At 53.6% G+C, this 15,381-nt stretch overlaps 2 protein-coding genes across 2 annotated transcripts; both read left to right on the top strand.

Annotated features, from left to right (window-relative positions):
• The first annotated feature begins 1,602 nt into the window (after positions 1-1,602).
• Positions 1,603-5,149, top strand: LOC34623605 (origin recognition complex subunit 1). Its single transcript, XM_026334367.1, has 14 exons — positions 1,603-1,615; positions 1,660-1,726; positions 1,965-2,038; positions 2,478-2,560; positions 2,658-2,896; positions 3,061-3,230; positions 3,512-3,605; positions 3,736-3,810; positions 3,903-3,942; positions 4,031-4,072; positions 4,187-4,260; positions 4,330-4,519; positions 4,696-4,881; positions 5,090-5,149. Exons 1-14 carry the CDS (start codon positions 1,603-1,605, stop codon positions 5,147-5,149), a joined length of 1,407 nt encoding a protein of 468 aa, XP_026190152.1.
• A 5,242-nt stretch (positions 5,150-10,391) lies between these two features.
• Positions 10,392-15,107, top strand: LOC113146580 (polyglutamine-repeat protein pqn-41-like). Its single transcript, XM_026334366.1, has 6 exons — positions 10,392-10,554; positions 11,650-11,753; positions 12,126-12,721; positions 13,322-13,976; positions 14,034-14,723; positions 14,928-15,107. The coding sequence occupies exons 1-6, from the start codon at positions 10,392-10,394 to the stop codon at positions 15,105-15,107; spliced, it is 2,388 nt and encodes a 795-aa protein (XP_026190151.1).
• The last annotated feature ends 274 nt before the right edge of the window (positions 15,108-15,381 follow it).

The following is a 15,381-nucleotide window of genomic DNA, read 5'->3' as shown; positions in this document are numbered from 1 at the left end:
TATATGTATATTTTTTCCATGTCTCTGTCATGTCGATGTTTTATATTTGCTTGCTCGCATGAGAACGATGTGATATTTTGCTGCTTCCTGCACCGTTGTGTTTTGCGCCCTCCAGCTCAAATCATGGCCATTTTCCAGGTACGAAGCTGCGGGCATGCCAGCAGTCGCTGCCGTTGGTCTTGCGCGTTGAGCAGATGTTGCGGAAGAAGGCGTGACAACGACATGAGCTATGCGCGCATCCATCTGTCCTGCAGAAAGAGCCGTCAGATTTCGCTATTCCCGACGCCAGCAAGGCGTCCACCTTCAGTTCATCTTCGCTAGAGGGCTCAGTAGCGGTCAAGGGGCGGCGTAGACAGAGCCAGAATGGCAGGAACGCCCCTGTACACCCCATCAAGCTCGAAGTTCGATGGGTGTACGACGCACAAGATCTTCAGCAGATGGGAGTCTCTACAGCGAGGACGCCTCCACTCGAGCCACACGAATATGCCGAGTCCGATAAGGTCTGTCGCAACGGGTGTCGCAGCGTGTGTGTGTGTGTGTGTGTGTGTATGTGTGTGCTACTGCTGTTACTGCTGCTTTTACTGCAGCTTCTCTCGAGACTTCAGTGACTTGCATTGTCTTCTTCATCTTCTCTGTCCTCTTTTCCAGAGACGATATCTGCACGGTCGTTTGCTCGCCTCGGTGTCGCTGCTGAAAAAGCCGCTACTTCCGTCACAAATGGCCTAAGGCCGTATGACCGAGAGGCGGAGCATTCTTGTGCTTTTTCGCTTTGTAGCAGAGGCCTTTTATCAGCGCCTCTGACTGTGGCTTCTGTTTTTTGACTGCCTACCCCAGGCAACATCTAGCTCCCAGCATCTATAAACCTCCCCCCCTTCTTTCCCTTCCTTCAAGCTCATCTCACTCAGGGTGCAGCATTCTAGGTTGCTGTCCGTCGGTTTTCGCTGCAGTGTGAAGAGGTGCCCGCGGAGTGGCTCGACGAAGAGGCTTTGGTTGTGCAGTCGGAGAGTGACTTTTTGAAGGAGAAGCAGAGAAGAGCAGCTCTAGAGAGAGAGGAGGAGGAACACCAAGAGTACTTCCCCCCTCTATGCTTCCTCACCCGTTTTTACTGCAGCAGAACGAACATCGTCATGCCCCTAGAAGCAGTCGGAGACGACAGGGAAAAGGTGAGGGCCATGCGTTCCCTTGTAGCAGCTGCTGCTGCCGCTTTCTTGCCATTGCTCCTGCCTCCGCGTGTGCAGCAACCGGGAGGCATACAGCAGAGCTGCCCACGCTGATCTTCCCGATTCCACTGCGCTGCAGCCATACCACAATCTGAAAATAGCAGGGCCGCTGCTGTATATCCCCGCAGATCTGCGTTGCCGGCTGTGGTTCTTCCCCTCTCGTGCTGCAGCTGCTGCTAAACTGCAGCAAATACCACCAAGTCTACGTTCACGGAGGGGGGGAAGACGGCGGATCCTTGGACGCGGGTCGTACGTTATCAGACTTTTTGTGGGGTTGGATGCTGCCGCGGCTGCACCTTAGAAATCTATTTTTTCAGCCCGCATGCACTAGAAAACACTCCCTGTGCTCTTCGGCCTAAGTACCAGCACTCCTGAGGTCTCTATGAACTATGGCCGTAAGACTTGGGAGTCCTCTTACTGACAAATGTTTATTCCGCAGTGACTCCCGTGCAACGTGCTATTCGTCGTCTGCAACTCGACAGCGTTCCCGCCACCCTCCCTTGCAGGTGCTTAATCACTCCCTCGAATTTTCCAGCACCAGCAAGGCCTGGGCCTGAGTCTCGCTGCCTCAGTCTCGCTGCCTCAGTCTCGCTGCCTCAGTCTGTCTCGACTGCTGCTGCTTTTTCCGAGATCCAGCCTGCGGTCTTTGAGACGGTGTTGTGGCAGCGACGAAACGCAAACAGTCAAGTGCTGTGGGGCTAGGGCTTCGGATTGTACGGCTTTTTGGATGCGTGCTGTATGCAGAATGGCTGAATTTCAAAAGGTGCGACAGACCATCCTTACCGGGATCAAGCAGCAACAAGGCGGCGAACTCCTCTGTATGTACAGCGCTTCTGCCACTTTTTAGCGCTCTCCCCTTCCGCTTTGTCTGCCTTTCAAAGCACGGGGTTTGCTTGTCTTCGTGCATATGGCTGCGGCATGTACCTCCGGCACACAGTCATGGCGCAACTGTGCGCCTCCAGTTGCCTGCACGGTCCTTAAGGATTTTAACCCTGCGTTGTCAACAACACTGCTGCCTGGGCCTTAAAGTGCTCCAATGCTGCAAGAGCTCGCTTTCCACCAGGAATGGAGCTGAAGCGAGAGGAGAAAGTTCTCTACTGTGACCGCCTAGCGCGCACTTATGTACTTGTATATTCTATGTGCACCCATATGTGTTCGCATGGAAGGCAAATCGAACGCTACTCCACATTTACCCATGAGCGAACCCGTACTACAATGAACCTTGTGTTGCGTGTGATGAAAAATGCCGTCATTCAGACATCAGTGGCCTTCCCGGAACGGGCAAGACGGCAACTGTTCAAAGCGTCCTGCGCTCACTTCAGCGCGACGTCCAGAAGCAAGTGAGGTTCATCTAGCGAAATCCTGCACCTCTCTAGTGAGTAGGTAGCTGGGGTATGAGGTCTCGGATGTGTCTGTGTGCTGCTGCGTTCTATCTAGGTTATTCCGCCATTCACTTGCATCGAGCTCAACGCTATGCGGCTGCAGCATCCCGACATGGTGTTTGTGGCTCTCTATAAGCAGCTGTTTGGCTGCAAGCCTCACAGTACCCAGCACGCGTTCGCGGAACTGGACAGAACGTTCACTGGGGAGGCACATTCAGAGGCACGGGGGCAGTGGGACGACTTTCGCAAGAGGCGACTAAAGGCCTCCAAGACACGCAATGACAAGCTGCCAATGTACGCTCCACTAAGTTTCTTTAAGGGTGTAGCGTATGAGGCTCCTTGCCCTGCTTGTTTCGTAGCAGTCGCTCGCGATAGGTGTAAGAGGCTTTGGGGTTCTTTTCTTTGCACCAAAGGTTCATGCTGTGAGGCACAGGTGGCACGGTGTATGTACGTCTCAGCGTCCTGGTAGTAGATGAAGTGGACTGTCTGGTGAGCGTGAAGCAACGGGTGCTATACACTTTGTTTGACTGGCCGTTCTGTCCGGCGTCCCGGCTGGTATTAATTGCCATCGCGAACACCATCGACCTTCCGGAAAAGATTCTGAACTCAAGATGCGCCTCGAGGATCGGTGAGGCGTTCGTATTCACCAATCTGCCCACTACTAGGGAAGGACACAGCCAACCAGCAGCTACGCGGCGTGTGAATTCCAGGCTGGCCTTGCTAAATGCTGGCAAACCGAGTCGCTGGGAACCGGCTTATGCTCACCAAAGCGACTGAGCTCTCTACCGAACTCTCCTGTTGCGCAGTCAGAGAGCGGCCGGCGTGTGGATTTTCTGCCTGTTGGGGTAGCTAGAAACGGAAAGCATGCTTTGGCAAAGCCTGGGAAAATGAACTTTTCCGGTGTCTCAGGCTTTGGACGGTTGACTTTCAACCCGTATACCAGCGAACAAATCGAGGGAATCATCGTTGAGCGGTTGCAGGACTGTAGAGACCTCTTCGCTGAGTACGCATCACACTGAAACTGTCGTATCATGGGGACCATAAGCTTCATAGTTGAAATCGAAGGGCCATTCAGGCGCATACCCTTGTGCAGCCCTAAATGGCAGTGGCTGCTTGCTTGGGTGTACGTACAGTGCTGCGATTAAGGTGTGCGCCCGGAAGATCGCCAACTTTTATGGAGACATTCGTCGTGCCTTGCAGGTCCTCAGGTACTTCCAAAACTGAATCTAAAAGTTCAAATCATATCACAGAAAGCGAGGTCATGAGTACGGTATCCTGCGTTGCATCTGCGCATCCGCAGGCGAGCTTTGGAGTCGTTGCCGAGTGGCAGGAAAATTCACGTATGTACCGACTCCCCAACACAGTCCCATTCAGAAGCAAAATAGAGTGTAGCGGTCAAGGCACTATCCTTGGTGCGTGTGCGAGCAGCCTGCGGACATCAACAGCGCAGCCAACGACCTATTTGACTCGGTAATTTCTAGCTGTAATTGTGCATCTCCCGATGTGGCACTGGCACACTGCTGAGGAAGCTCAGGCCTGGATGCGTCCAGTGTAAAGTGTGCAAACGATGTTTATGTGCTGCAGCCACTGAAAGACTCGATATCATGCCTCCCCCGAGGAATGAAGTACGACGAAGCCTCCCCCCTTGCAAGACTTGGGTTTAGAGATGTGGAATTTCTAAGCGGGTTTAGTTGAGGGTCGTGGTGGAGTGAGTTTTTGAGTTTCAGGTTGCTGCTGTACTGCTTACTGAGGCAACAGAGGCACTTGGACTGCGGAGTGCCTCTTCGATCGCTCGTCGCTGCTTACCAAACCCTTTTAGATGTAGGCAAGGGGAGTCTCACGGGGGCTGACCAGCTGCCTGCAGGGGAAAACCGCCATATAGTGGACTTTGAAGACATCAAGGCGATGCTCGACAGCGTAAGCTGTGCACACCTCACTGCCTGACTGCACTTGGCAATCGAGGAATACAAAAGTGCCCGTTCAGCTGAAGCAGGCTTTTTATAAGGAGCAATTGCAAAACACCAGGGGCTGTGCAGGACGCGTACGTTCTCGCTGTTTCGTTGCGGTGTCTGTGCCTTGTGGATGACATACAGCTTGCCGGCATGCGTGTGATCGAGGTGTACCTACACCTACCCCGAATCGATACGCAGTCACCGGCGGCGACGGCAGACAAGAAAAACAGGCCGACTGTGCATACCGCTGGTGGAATTAAGGCTCTTTTAGTGGATCCCATTATCGACGAGGCAGGCGGAGACACTGAAGTGGCAATCATTGCGCCGGCAAGTACTGCTGCTTCGAGGACTGCAGTTGACTCGGTTCGCAGTTGCCATCGCCACTATATCTATTTTGCAGCGGCGAAACGCCGGAAGGATGATGTTGTCAATTCTGAGCAACGAAACTCTTGCTTCTGCGGGTACAGCCGCTATGTGTTGCAGCACGGTTCATCGTCCATCATGATCCTGTAGTCTGCGATTGATGCGTTCGCAGGTTGATGAGTTAGTCTCGGTGTTCCTAAGAGACGAAGATCTCGAGGGGCTGCCGCTCTAGAGTCGCGCCACCCTCTCTGCACCAGCTATTGCTGTTTGCTGCAACAATAGCGCATGCAGCAGGACGAGACTTTAGAACTTTGATTGGGACTGCTTTTACATGTGCTAAGGCGCACGTGGCCCCTCAGTGTATGATTCAATGTGTGGAGGCAAGTACGCTGATGGGAGTAGAAAAGGAAAGGATGGAGTTTTAGTCATGGTCTATGTAACAATGGCTTCGCAGTGTCACGGCCAGACTGATTTTACACCTCAACGTGGATATAACTTTCCTCTGTTTCATCACTTTGCCTCACTGAATGGCACATATGACGCTGAGAGTGAATTCTTCCCTCTCCTATACTTGGCCACCTGAAGTCCAGCGGGCTTTTTTCCAAGCACATCTGGAGCACAGACTGCCCCTTTGATCCAGAGTGGAGCTAAATAATCTAGCCCTCTTAGCCTAGTTGGACAGCCCTTCTGCATCAAGTTCTCCTCCGTCTTCGTGCGGGCACATTTCTGCGGATTGCTACGTTTTCTGGAACGCCTCAGCATGAGCCATATTCACTGGACCCGCAAATGCTTGTCGTCGTCTGCTTTCCCAGTGTAGAGCATAGAGAGGTGCGTCACAGTCTCATGTAAAACACAAGCCAAAAAATCACATGCCTCAATACCGATACGTAAGTCACAAAGGGCAAGAGACGTATGCCTGAAGGTTGATCAGCAGAGCGGCAGGGGGAAACGAGTGTGGATGAGGCATATGCGCACAAACGCAGTGTACGCATCATCATCTTTCGTCGTAGTGTAAACCCTATAACGAATAGCAGCAAAGCAGCGAGTTCACTGCACCAAATAGCCATGTACTTGCGGCAACTAGCAGCAGTGTGGCAGGGAGATTGACCAAATACATACGCACCAACGAGAGCTGGGGGACACCTGCATCAGAGAGCTGAAGTACGCACATGAGAGGGCTAGAGAGTATCATCAAGGCGGCAGATATGAGCAGCAGAGCGAATCGCATCCCCTAGCTTAGGTCCACCTAAAGTAGCACGACTCTTGTTTACAACATTTCCAGCACACCAGCTGTTGCTGCGCCTGATGCCCTTGCAGTAGCAAGTTGTTTTGCTCAGTTAGGGGGGCCTCCGTTGATGCATCGCTCCTGCGCTGCGCTCCTGGAGCTGAGGTCCTTTAGAGTCCTTTGCTCTTTGCCCACCGGTCCGCTGGTCATCGGGATTTGTCCAAGGTAGCTCCAGCTACAGAAGCTGCTGTACTGGTATCACTACTGAGCGCGCCTGAGATTTTGAAAGCTGAACTAGAAAAGCATTTAGGGTATGCGAGTCACGTAATACTGTGGTTGCTCTTTCGACCGCGAAGTTACCACTCCTCATGCTTCACTACACTTGCATGCTCTGCTTAACTGGGTTCCAAAAAAATGCTTGGTCTACCTTCAGCTGAAAGGTGGATACCACCGGTATGCATCTGAGCACAGCAAGAAAGAGGGACAGGTAGCATTAAGAGAGAAAGGTTTTTCCGGCCAGCAGAGTTCTTAACGTTAGGAGACGACAATCGACGCCATGGGGACAAACCTTCGTTTCACCTATTGTACCAGCTAGGACAAGAAGCGAGATGCACTATGCAAAACTGTTGGCCGGCTCACGCTATTCTCGTGCATGAGCAGCGAGATGCAGCGAACTTGTACGGCAACATATGGGCACAGCACTGTGAGAGGCTGTGACTTTCTGAAAACGACTTGGTTAGCGGCACTTCAGGATCTGGCAATTAGCGCTAAACATGGGATGGTCATTGGAGGCTGTATCAAAGCCATTGTTTGTGAGAGCTCTAGAGTGAGGATTATGGGACTGCCTCAACATGAGAAATCCCACGTGTTATCGCACTGCAACTTGGAGTGTCGCTTGAGAAGGTCTGCAAATATTCACTTCGATGAGTTCTATTATTCAACGAGACTAAAACATTTGGAAATGCAGCGACTCAAGGAGGTCTAGGTTCCTGCTTCTTTAGAGGAGCGCTGTATCTTTATTGGAATCCATAGAGGTGTGTTTGAATCTTAAGCTTCATAGACAGATCGTATGAGCGGGCCACAGCGTCTGTGATGGTGCTCTGAGTCTGTAGCAAGAATGTCTGGGTCCCTTCCTCGCTTGATTGCCTCTCGTCCTATGTGCAAAGGGCAAAGCTACAGAGCGACACTCTCTACTACACTAGTTATAACTAGCTAAGACTTAGTGAAGAAATGAGCAGACGGTTTGTCTGTCTTAATGACTTAATTTTAAAGAGGAGTGTTTGCTCGATGTAGGAAGACGCAGCGTTGTAAACATCTGCGTTTGAGGTTGTGCGCAACTAGCTGTAAGACTTCGAAGTCTGTAGTTGTACAGCAACGCTTAGCATAGCTGTCCCTGTCCCCTCAAGTGTGGTAGAAGAAGGATGAACTATTTCCAGAACCATTCTCTAGTCTCTGATGCTTGTATTGTGTCCCGATGTGCCGGTCTCTGTTCGGATCCCTTTGGGTGGAACGCTACACTTTGTACCACCACGTGGTTCGATTGCGTTATTAGGTATTCATTGATTGCTGTGGAGGCACTCAGGTAGCAGGTTTGCACACAACAGCTGTCTGTTCTTGGAGAGTTGCTGTTAGGTCCGTAATCGGATATTCTCTGGCGGAAGTCCGAAAGTAGCTATCTGGCGATAAAGGTTGCAGATGCCACAACACTTATTGGAGCGGTAGAGATCAGCCTGCAAGCTGATGTGAACATAGTAGCGGCAAAGCTGGTACACAGCATCGTTTGTTAGCAGACACAGTGTGTATGGCCTGGCCGATGAGATTATTCCACCAAAAAAGTATAATGGGCGCACGGATGGGTAACTACACGAAGGCCCCATCAGCCGGATGGATATGCACCTCGCTTCGCAACCCCAGATGAAGAGAAAAGAATGCTGCTTCTGGCATACTCAATAAAAGGCGAAGCGCCCAATTGATGGCTCTATTTGTGCAGGAGAATCCGACTGTATGCAGGAATCACAACATTTCCAACCACTATGCAATACCTTATTGTGGTTATGGCGGCGAACAGCTCAAGAGCAGGCCTCGGGAGGTAAAAATGCATAAGCAAGGAAATATGTAACATCGGTCTGTTGAAAAATACGAAAACTTGGGTCGCAAAAGCCACAAGGCAGACCGACAGCAGCTTCAACGAGGTATTATCTCATGTCCACCCGAAGTGTCACGTCAGGTGGTCGCACAATGGACAGCAGCCCATCATGTAGATAGCTGACTGGTGTTGATAAATGTTTTGAGGTTCCATGAACAAAGAGCGCAGCGCCTCAGCTTCAAGCCCTTGAACAAGAGAACTCGAGAGTAGAAGCTTCCAATGCCTCATATTGGCCAATCACGCGCAACTTTAGCGTGCCTGAGAAGAAACCGCCAGGTCACGGTTTAGAGCCAATGGATGCTGGGACTGTGCCAACCGGCTCTAGCTAACAATGGAAGGTAAACGAGAAAAGGGCGCTACAGGTAGCTCATGCTTCTAGGCAGTCGCTCACAGTCCCCCAACAGCGCGCCTGCTTGTATTGTGGGAACTGGGGTCATATAATTTGGCGTTGAAACTGCATGCAAAGAGGTATGGAACTGGAACAACTAAGCCGGTCTAGCGGAAATAGCCTGCTTGGCGTCCGAAATATGCGCATCAGGGAGAGGGCAGGTCCCTCGTGCGGGCTGCGGTGCAGTGAAGATGGCCACAGATAATCGAGCCGCAGTTGAGTATCCACCACGGGTCAATTTTGCGTTGATGCAAGTTCACATCAGTGGTGTTCAGAATTGTTAGCGTTGCTGAGAAACGAGTATACCTCTCTGGAGACCAGACGACTGTTGCAGGCAAACGAGACATCTCAGTACATCCAAAGCCAATGAATGGGCAGGAAACCCCTGCATCAAAGCCCAATATGCTACAAGCTGTAGCGTTTCGACGTTTGGTTGAGTGTCTACGTACGGAGACACCTAGCCAGGAATTTGATAATGAGTGCATTCAACAGGAGTTCCCCTATTCCTCTGCCGGCGCCCCTCAGATGCCCCACATTATGGAAGCGAGACAGCTGAGCTGCACATTGCTGCCCCCTCTAAGTGCTGTCAGGATTCGCAGCTAGTTGCATGTTGCATATAGCGAACACGCCCGTATCACTGCTTCTCCTTGTATGCCGCGAACGCTGTTCTGCGGGGGATAAGATATGCAAAGAGCAAAAGCAGCTGTATAGCTCTTCGCAAATTTCTGAGCAATACAAATATTGTAGTGGACAGTGCCTCTAGGAAAGGCTTGTCCCGCTACCTTACCGAGACCGTACATACGCATCAACTTAGTGAGTTGGCTACTGCAGCGGTAAACCCACTAGCAGCGTCAACTTTGGCAGCAATAGCAACGACTAACGGCGCCAGGAGACAACATGAGCAGCTAAAAGAGGTACGCAGGCCAGCGTTGTTGTTGCAGAAGCAGAGCGAACGTTGGTGGGGTACAACACCGCTACCGTCAACACCAGCAACATGGGTATTGGTAGCAACAGCAGCAAGAGGAAGAAACAGTTATTCTGCATGCATGACACTGCGCCCCGTGCCAAGACTTCGCATGGAAAGGCGGTAATGGCTGCCGCTATTGCAGCCGCTGCTGTTGTGCTACGCCTGTGCCGCTTCCGCAGGAAGCTCCCACTGGCATTGCGGCTGCTGCATCGGCTCCAGTTGAGAGGTATTTCGTCTTTTGTTAATAACTTCGTACTGAAGGCTATGTAGCAGCAGTTTCGTCGTTCGTATTTCTGGTGGTGTGGTGCGTCGACGGTGTGCCAGCGACGCGCGTCCTTTTCTCATCCGAAGTCCGATGTAGCACTAGCAAAGCCACCACGTTTTTAATGCCTTTTGTTGCCGCTTGGCTTTTTACTGCGCCATGAGCACTGGACTCAAGCCTGCGTAGCGGTTTCCCTGTATTCCCACTGCCATCGTACTCCCGAAGCTTGATGGCAGGCGCGCTGCTGCGGCTGCTCCTTGTCTATTGTGAGCGCAGTTTCACCGCGCACTCCTGCAACTGCTCTTCCAGGAGGTCTTCGTGCGACAGCCGCTTCAGCTGGGCAGTCGATCGCCGCGCAGTGATGAGCCATCGCTCCTAGCCTCTTCCCGAGGAGCAGCGGCGCAGAGCACACAGCAGCAGCACGCGCAGAAACGCAGCAGCCATGCCTTCAACTGCATCATGCAGTTTCGCATTTCCTCCAGCCCCATGGCCTCCATGAAGCCAGGTGGACGGCGAGCGCCAGAGGCAACGAGTAGCGCAGCACCAGCCTCCGCAGCAATCGTACGGGGGGGAGGAGAAGACGCCAGTCCTTCCACTGAAGACAGCAGCTCGACGGCGAGCATGCCCATAGTTGCCGCCGATTTCTCCAGTTGGGGAAATAAAAAGCCTCCGCTTGCCTCCTTGCTGCTGCAGGGGGGGGGGCCACTCTGTAGCCAGGAGGTCGAACTTGCAGCCGCCTTGGGAATGCATGCACCGACCCCTTCCCCCCTCCCCCTGCCACTGACGCATGCCTTCTGGAGTCAGGGATTTGTTGACAGGCAGCAGCAACAGCTGCTGCAGGAACACATGCAGCAACAGCTCCAAGAGAAGCCGCTGGTGTACCAGACCGCTGCACAGTGCATTAGCAACAGCAGCAGCTCCTCCTGTATCAGCAGCAACGGCGACACTTGCGGTACCAGGGGGGTTGTAGCAAGGAAATTCGCAGCAGCAGCACTGACAGAAGCATTGCCAGGTGACACTTCTATTGCTGCTGCAACGATGCAGCCTCCCTTGGTCGCCATAGATTTTCCTGCGTCCGGCGCAACAGCAACAGCAGCAACAGCAACAGCAGCTACAGCAACAGCAGCTACAGCAACAGCAGCTACAGCAACAGCAGCAGCCACCCCATTGCCAGCACCCCCCGTGCTACCCCTTAACCTGCAGCATATTTTTGCGTGTATGTCCTCTCATCAGCAGCAGCAAGGGGTGTTTTCGACCCTTCTACAACAGCACTTACAGCAGCAGCAGGCTGCTCCTCTTGGCTGCGCAAGTGCTAACTCCTCAGGAGGCTTGAAGTATCAGCAGCAGGTTGCGTTTGCAAGTATTCCAGCGAGCAGTGCTAGTTGCAACGGCCTTCTCGAGGCAGAGCAGGAGATGCAGCAGCAGCAGCAGCGGCAGGAGCAAGCAAAGCCCCTGCCGTCTTTCCTCTCCTCCTTGCTCTCGGAAGGGGCATGTCAGCAGCTGCAGCAGCCGGCTGTAGCAGCCGCAATCGAGGGCAGTAGAAACAGAGGCGGCCATGGCATCGCTCTTGCTGCTCCTCCTGGCTTGTGGACGGGCGGATGCTCCCAGCAGCAGGCTGCAGCTGCGCACAAGCTGCAGCAGCTGCTGCAAACGCAGGAAAGCTGCGGCGCAAGCAGCAACGGCAGCAGCAGAAGCGCAAGGTGCAGCGCCGATTCTTCGACGCCTCCCCCTCTCCCGCCCCTAGCGGCTCATGTCTACGCAGGCGGAGATTTCGATACCCCTGCGCTGGCTGCAGCCGCAGCAGAAGACGCTGCTGACTCTCAGACAGCGCCAACAACGGCAACAATGGCTACACCAACAGCAACAATTGCAGAAGACGCAGGCGCTGTCGGCTGCGTTGTCGACGGGAGCCAACAGTCCAGCCAGCGGGAAGCAGCGTCAACTGCTGCTCCCTTGCCGATAGGAAGCAGAAAGCGTCCATGCCGCCGTCCGACTGCTTCTTCTAGCATTGCGCAGATAGTACCCCTGGAGCAGCAGGCAGAGTCTGCGGGAGCCTCGCTAGCTGTGGCAGCAGCAGCAGATGCGACGACCTCGGAAACCTCCTTGCAGCAGCAAGCGCAGCAACTGCAGCAAGCGCAGCAACTGCAGCAAGCGCAGCAACTGCAGCAAGCGCAGCAGCAAGAGGGTTCCCTGGAAGGACCTCCTGAAGTATCCGACCAGCAGCAGTCTCTGCCGCAGTTGCCTCAGCAACAGCGACTGGGAGTGAGTTTTTACAGTGGTCGTCAAGCCTGGGTAGCCGAAATCAAGAGCAAAGGACGCCGACGTTTTCGAGTATTCTCTGCAGCAAAGTATGGCTTTGCGGCGGCTCAGCTGCTAGCGCTGCAGCAGCGGCAGCAGTGGGAGGCAGCGAAGGAAACAGGTGTCTTGGAGGAGCAGTTGGAGCGAAGCAGCAGCAGCCGCTGCTGTCCAGTCCAGTCTGGAGTGAAGGGAGTGTACTACGATCGCGCTCGCAAGGGTTGGCGCGTGGTGTTGACGAGCAAGAATAGGCAGAGGTCTCGCTTCTTCTTGTCGGCGAAGTTTGGTAGCGAAGAGGCTAAGCGATTGGCCATCCAGTGCAGACACCTCTGGCTGCAGCAAATCAGCAGCGGCAGAGAAGGAGACGTCTTCAAGAACGCCAGGTCTGTATCTACACCCAAGCACAGACTGTCGGCTGCCTCTGTTCTCCAATCCGCAGCATCTCTGGAGGAAGTTGCGGCGCGAGATGAGGCAGAGAGCGCAGCTACATCCAACGAGGAGGCCGCTTTGTCCTTCGCAATGCAGCAACAGCAGCAAGAGCAAGAGCAACAAGAGCAGCAGCAGCAAGAGCAAGAGCAACAAGAGCAGCAGCAGCAGCAAGAGCAACAAGAGCAGCAGCAGCAGCAAGAGCAACAAGAGCAGCAGCAGCAGCAAGAGCAACAAGAGCAGCAGCAGCAGCAAGAGCAGGCAGCCAGTCCGAGGGTTCTACCGCTGCAGCTACAAAAGGCATCAAGTGGTGTTGCACTGCGTTTCTTGCCGCAGACGGTCCCAGCAGCAGAAAGTAGAAGAAGAGGAGCTGAGGGTGACGTCAACGCCGAAGGAGGGAAGCTTCAGAGGCAGCAGCAGCTGCTGCTGCAGCACGAGGGTGTCGCATCGGGGTGCTCTGCAGCTACAGTAGGCCTTTCTGACAGACTGCATGTCCTATTGAAGGATTCATACATCCAGCAGCAGCTAAAACAAAGCGAGGGAAGCGCTTCAAGTGCTGCTGGTGATGGTGCACAAGACGAAAACAGAAGGCAGGATCAGTCACCAGCGCAGCAGCAAGGTGCAGTGAGCTCCCTAGCTTCAGCGGCTGCAGCATTGCAGCAGCAGCAGGTGCCTGGGGAGTATGTGGATGCCAGCGTCTCCGCAGTCTCTCCACGATGCGCAGCAGGTACAGCAGCCCCTCGTGTACCAGCAGGATTATTGGCTTGCAGCGTAGGTAAGCGCCGGAAATTACGCCAGCAGCAACGCGCGTCAGCTGTCATGGCGTCTTTTTCAGCAGCAACTTCCAACCCCGACCCTGAAGCAAACACGGCAACAGCGGCCGCAGCAATAGGCGCATGCGATGTGCGTGGCGTGTATCACGATATACGAAACAGTGCATGGGCTGCTACGATTGGCTTCAACGGCAAGACGCTTAAGCGCAGCTTTGCAGTGGGGAAGCACGGCTTTTCGGCTGCGCTGAAGCTCGCCATACAGGCCAGGAAGAAGTTGGAGACTTTACGTGCACGCTGCAATAGAGGTAGAGGCGACGGCGAAGCCTGCAACAGCAGCAGGGTGCAGATTGGACAGCAGGCTGTAGAGGCGGCTGGGGTGAACCAGCACCAATCACAAACGTCAACTTCTTCTTGTTTAGCTGGTGAGAAGGACGCAGTTTCCACTATGCAGCAGCAATTGCAGCAGCAGCAACTGCAGCAGCAGCTACAACAGCAGCAGCTACAACAGCAGCAGCTACAACAGCAGCTCGTACTTCAGCAGGCAGCTACAACAGCGGCAGCAGCCGCAGCAGTTGCTGCGGGGGGAAACGACGGCTTGTGCATTTCGGGGTCGGATGAGCAGCAGCTGCAGCAGCAGCATCGTATGGCTAGGGATTTATCGTGTGCCGCGTCTGTAACGAGTTTTTCAGTAGCAGCATCTGGAGCCGTTGCCGCAGCAGGAGGTGCAGGCAGTTCGGAAGTACCCAGTAGCACCAGCATGAGCATTCCAGGTGTTTCTCTTCATGCAGGACCAGGAGCAACAAGGGCAGGAGCGAAGAATTTAATTTCGACTTTTCTCCCACTGCCCCCGTGTGGTAACCTAGAGACCGCTGGAAGCAGCAGCAACAGGGCGAACAGTGGCAGCTGCAACGCGTTGCTGGAAGGGCGATTTGGACTGAAGTCCACTGTGGCAGAGGCTTTGACAGTGCTTCTGCACCAAAGCGACTTGCAAAGGGCCATGCTGGGAAGCTCGAAGTTTCAGTGCACACAGCAGGAGCTGCTGCGGCAGCCCTTTTTGCTTCGTGAACAACAGTTGCTACTTCAGCAATTTCAGCTTCAGCAGCAGCAGCAGCTAATGGATGGGCAGCTCAAGGACGAACAACAAGCGACAGTTCTTAGAGCAGCGGCAGCTGCCGCTGCCGCAGTAGGCCTTCCAGGTATCACGACCACCCACTTGACAGATTCTAATGCTGCTGTAGATGCCGTCACTGCTCTGCTGGTGCGCCCCTGCCCCCCCACAGTGGGTAAGCAGGAGGAGTTCAGAGATGCAGGAGGAGAGGCAGCCGCAGGATCAGAGGCCTCTGCGGCAGCAGCCCTTGATACGCGCGAACGAGCACCGGCAACAGCATGGGGACACGAATGCGCCTTGGTAAATTAAGATGCAGCAGATGCTCGAAAAACTGGGGTTGACTCGTGCCCAGAAGGGGCAGCACTTGCTTCTGCTGAAGCACACACACCCCTCACACACACACACACATTGCTGCTGTAGGCGGAGCAGCGCTACCCATTGGATAAACGGATGCCTGCCCCTCGTAGCTTAGTCCCAGTTGCATCAGTAACAAATAGCGGTCGCGAGTTTACAGCAGCAAAAGCAGCAACGGATTATGGGAATACACGTAGAACATGCCCACGACAGCCCAACCAGTTCTTCTGCATAGATCCTGCGTGAAACCTGAATACCCTAGTGGCCCCTTGAACGCATCTACGTGTGTTTTTGTGCTCGCTTATGCATATTCATAGGCGTTTTCACCTGTGTGTGTATCTATTGACTTCCTGTATCTCATGATACATACCATTTCACACGCGTAGGTACTTGTACATGTGACCCTGCGCGTGCATACGTATTCACATACGTATCTATGTATACGTATACGCACATGAAGATATGCATATATGAGCATCCGTGCCGGCATGTATGCTGCTGCGGCTATTTTTTTCACCCA

This window comes from Cyclospora cayetanensis, unplaced genomic scaffold (genome assembly GCF_002999335.1).
Source record: "Cyclospora cayetanensis isolate NF1_C8 unplaced genomic scaffold, CcayRef3 CcayRef3_contig_40, whole genome shotgun sequence".
NCBI lineage: Eukaryota > Apicomplexa > Conoidasida > Eucoccidiorida > Eimeriidae > Cyclospora > Cyclospora cayetanensis.
The sequence above is the reverse complement of the archived record's forward strand: the minus strand, read 5'-3'. Positions and strand labels throughout refer to the sequence as shown.

What these genes read in the sequence shown, in the direction of transcription:
- LOC34623605 (XM_026334367.1), top strand. An exon ending in AAGATGCGCCTCGAGGATCG is followed by an intron (nt 3,231 to 3,511) that starts GTGAGGCGTTCG and finishes CCGGTGTCTCAG; the next exon opens with GCTTTGGACGGTTGACTTTC. An exon ending in AAGTGGCAATCATTGCGCCG is followed by an intron (nt 4,882 to 5,089) that starts GCAAGTACTGCT and finishes ATGCGTTCGCAG; the next exon opens with GTTGATGAGTTAGTCTCGGT.
- LOC113146580 (XM_026334366.1), top strand. Translation starts at nt 10,392, where the DNA reads ATGGCCTCCATGAAGCCAGGTGGACGGCGAGCGCCAGAGGCAACGAGT. An exon ending in CAGCAGCCGCAGCAGTTGCT is followed by an intron (nt 13,977 to 14,033) that starts GCGGGGGGAAAC and finishes CAGCTGCAGCAG; the next exon opens with CAGCATCGTATGGCTAGGGA. An exon ending in ATGCAGGAGGAGAGGCAGCC is followed by an intron (nt 14,724 to 14,927) that starts GCAGGATCAGAG and finishes TTGCTGCTGTAG; the next exon opens with GCGGAGCAGCGCTACCCATT.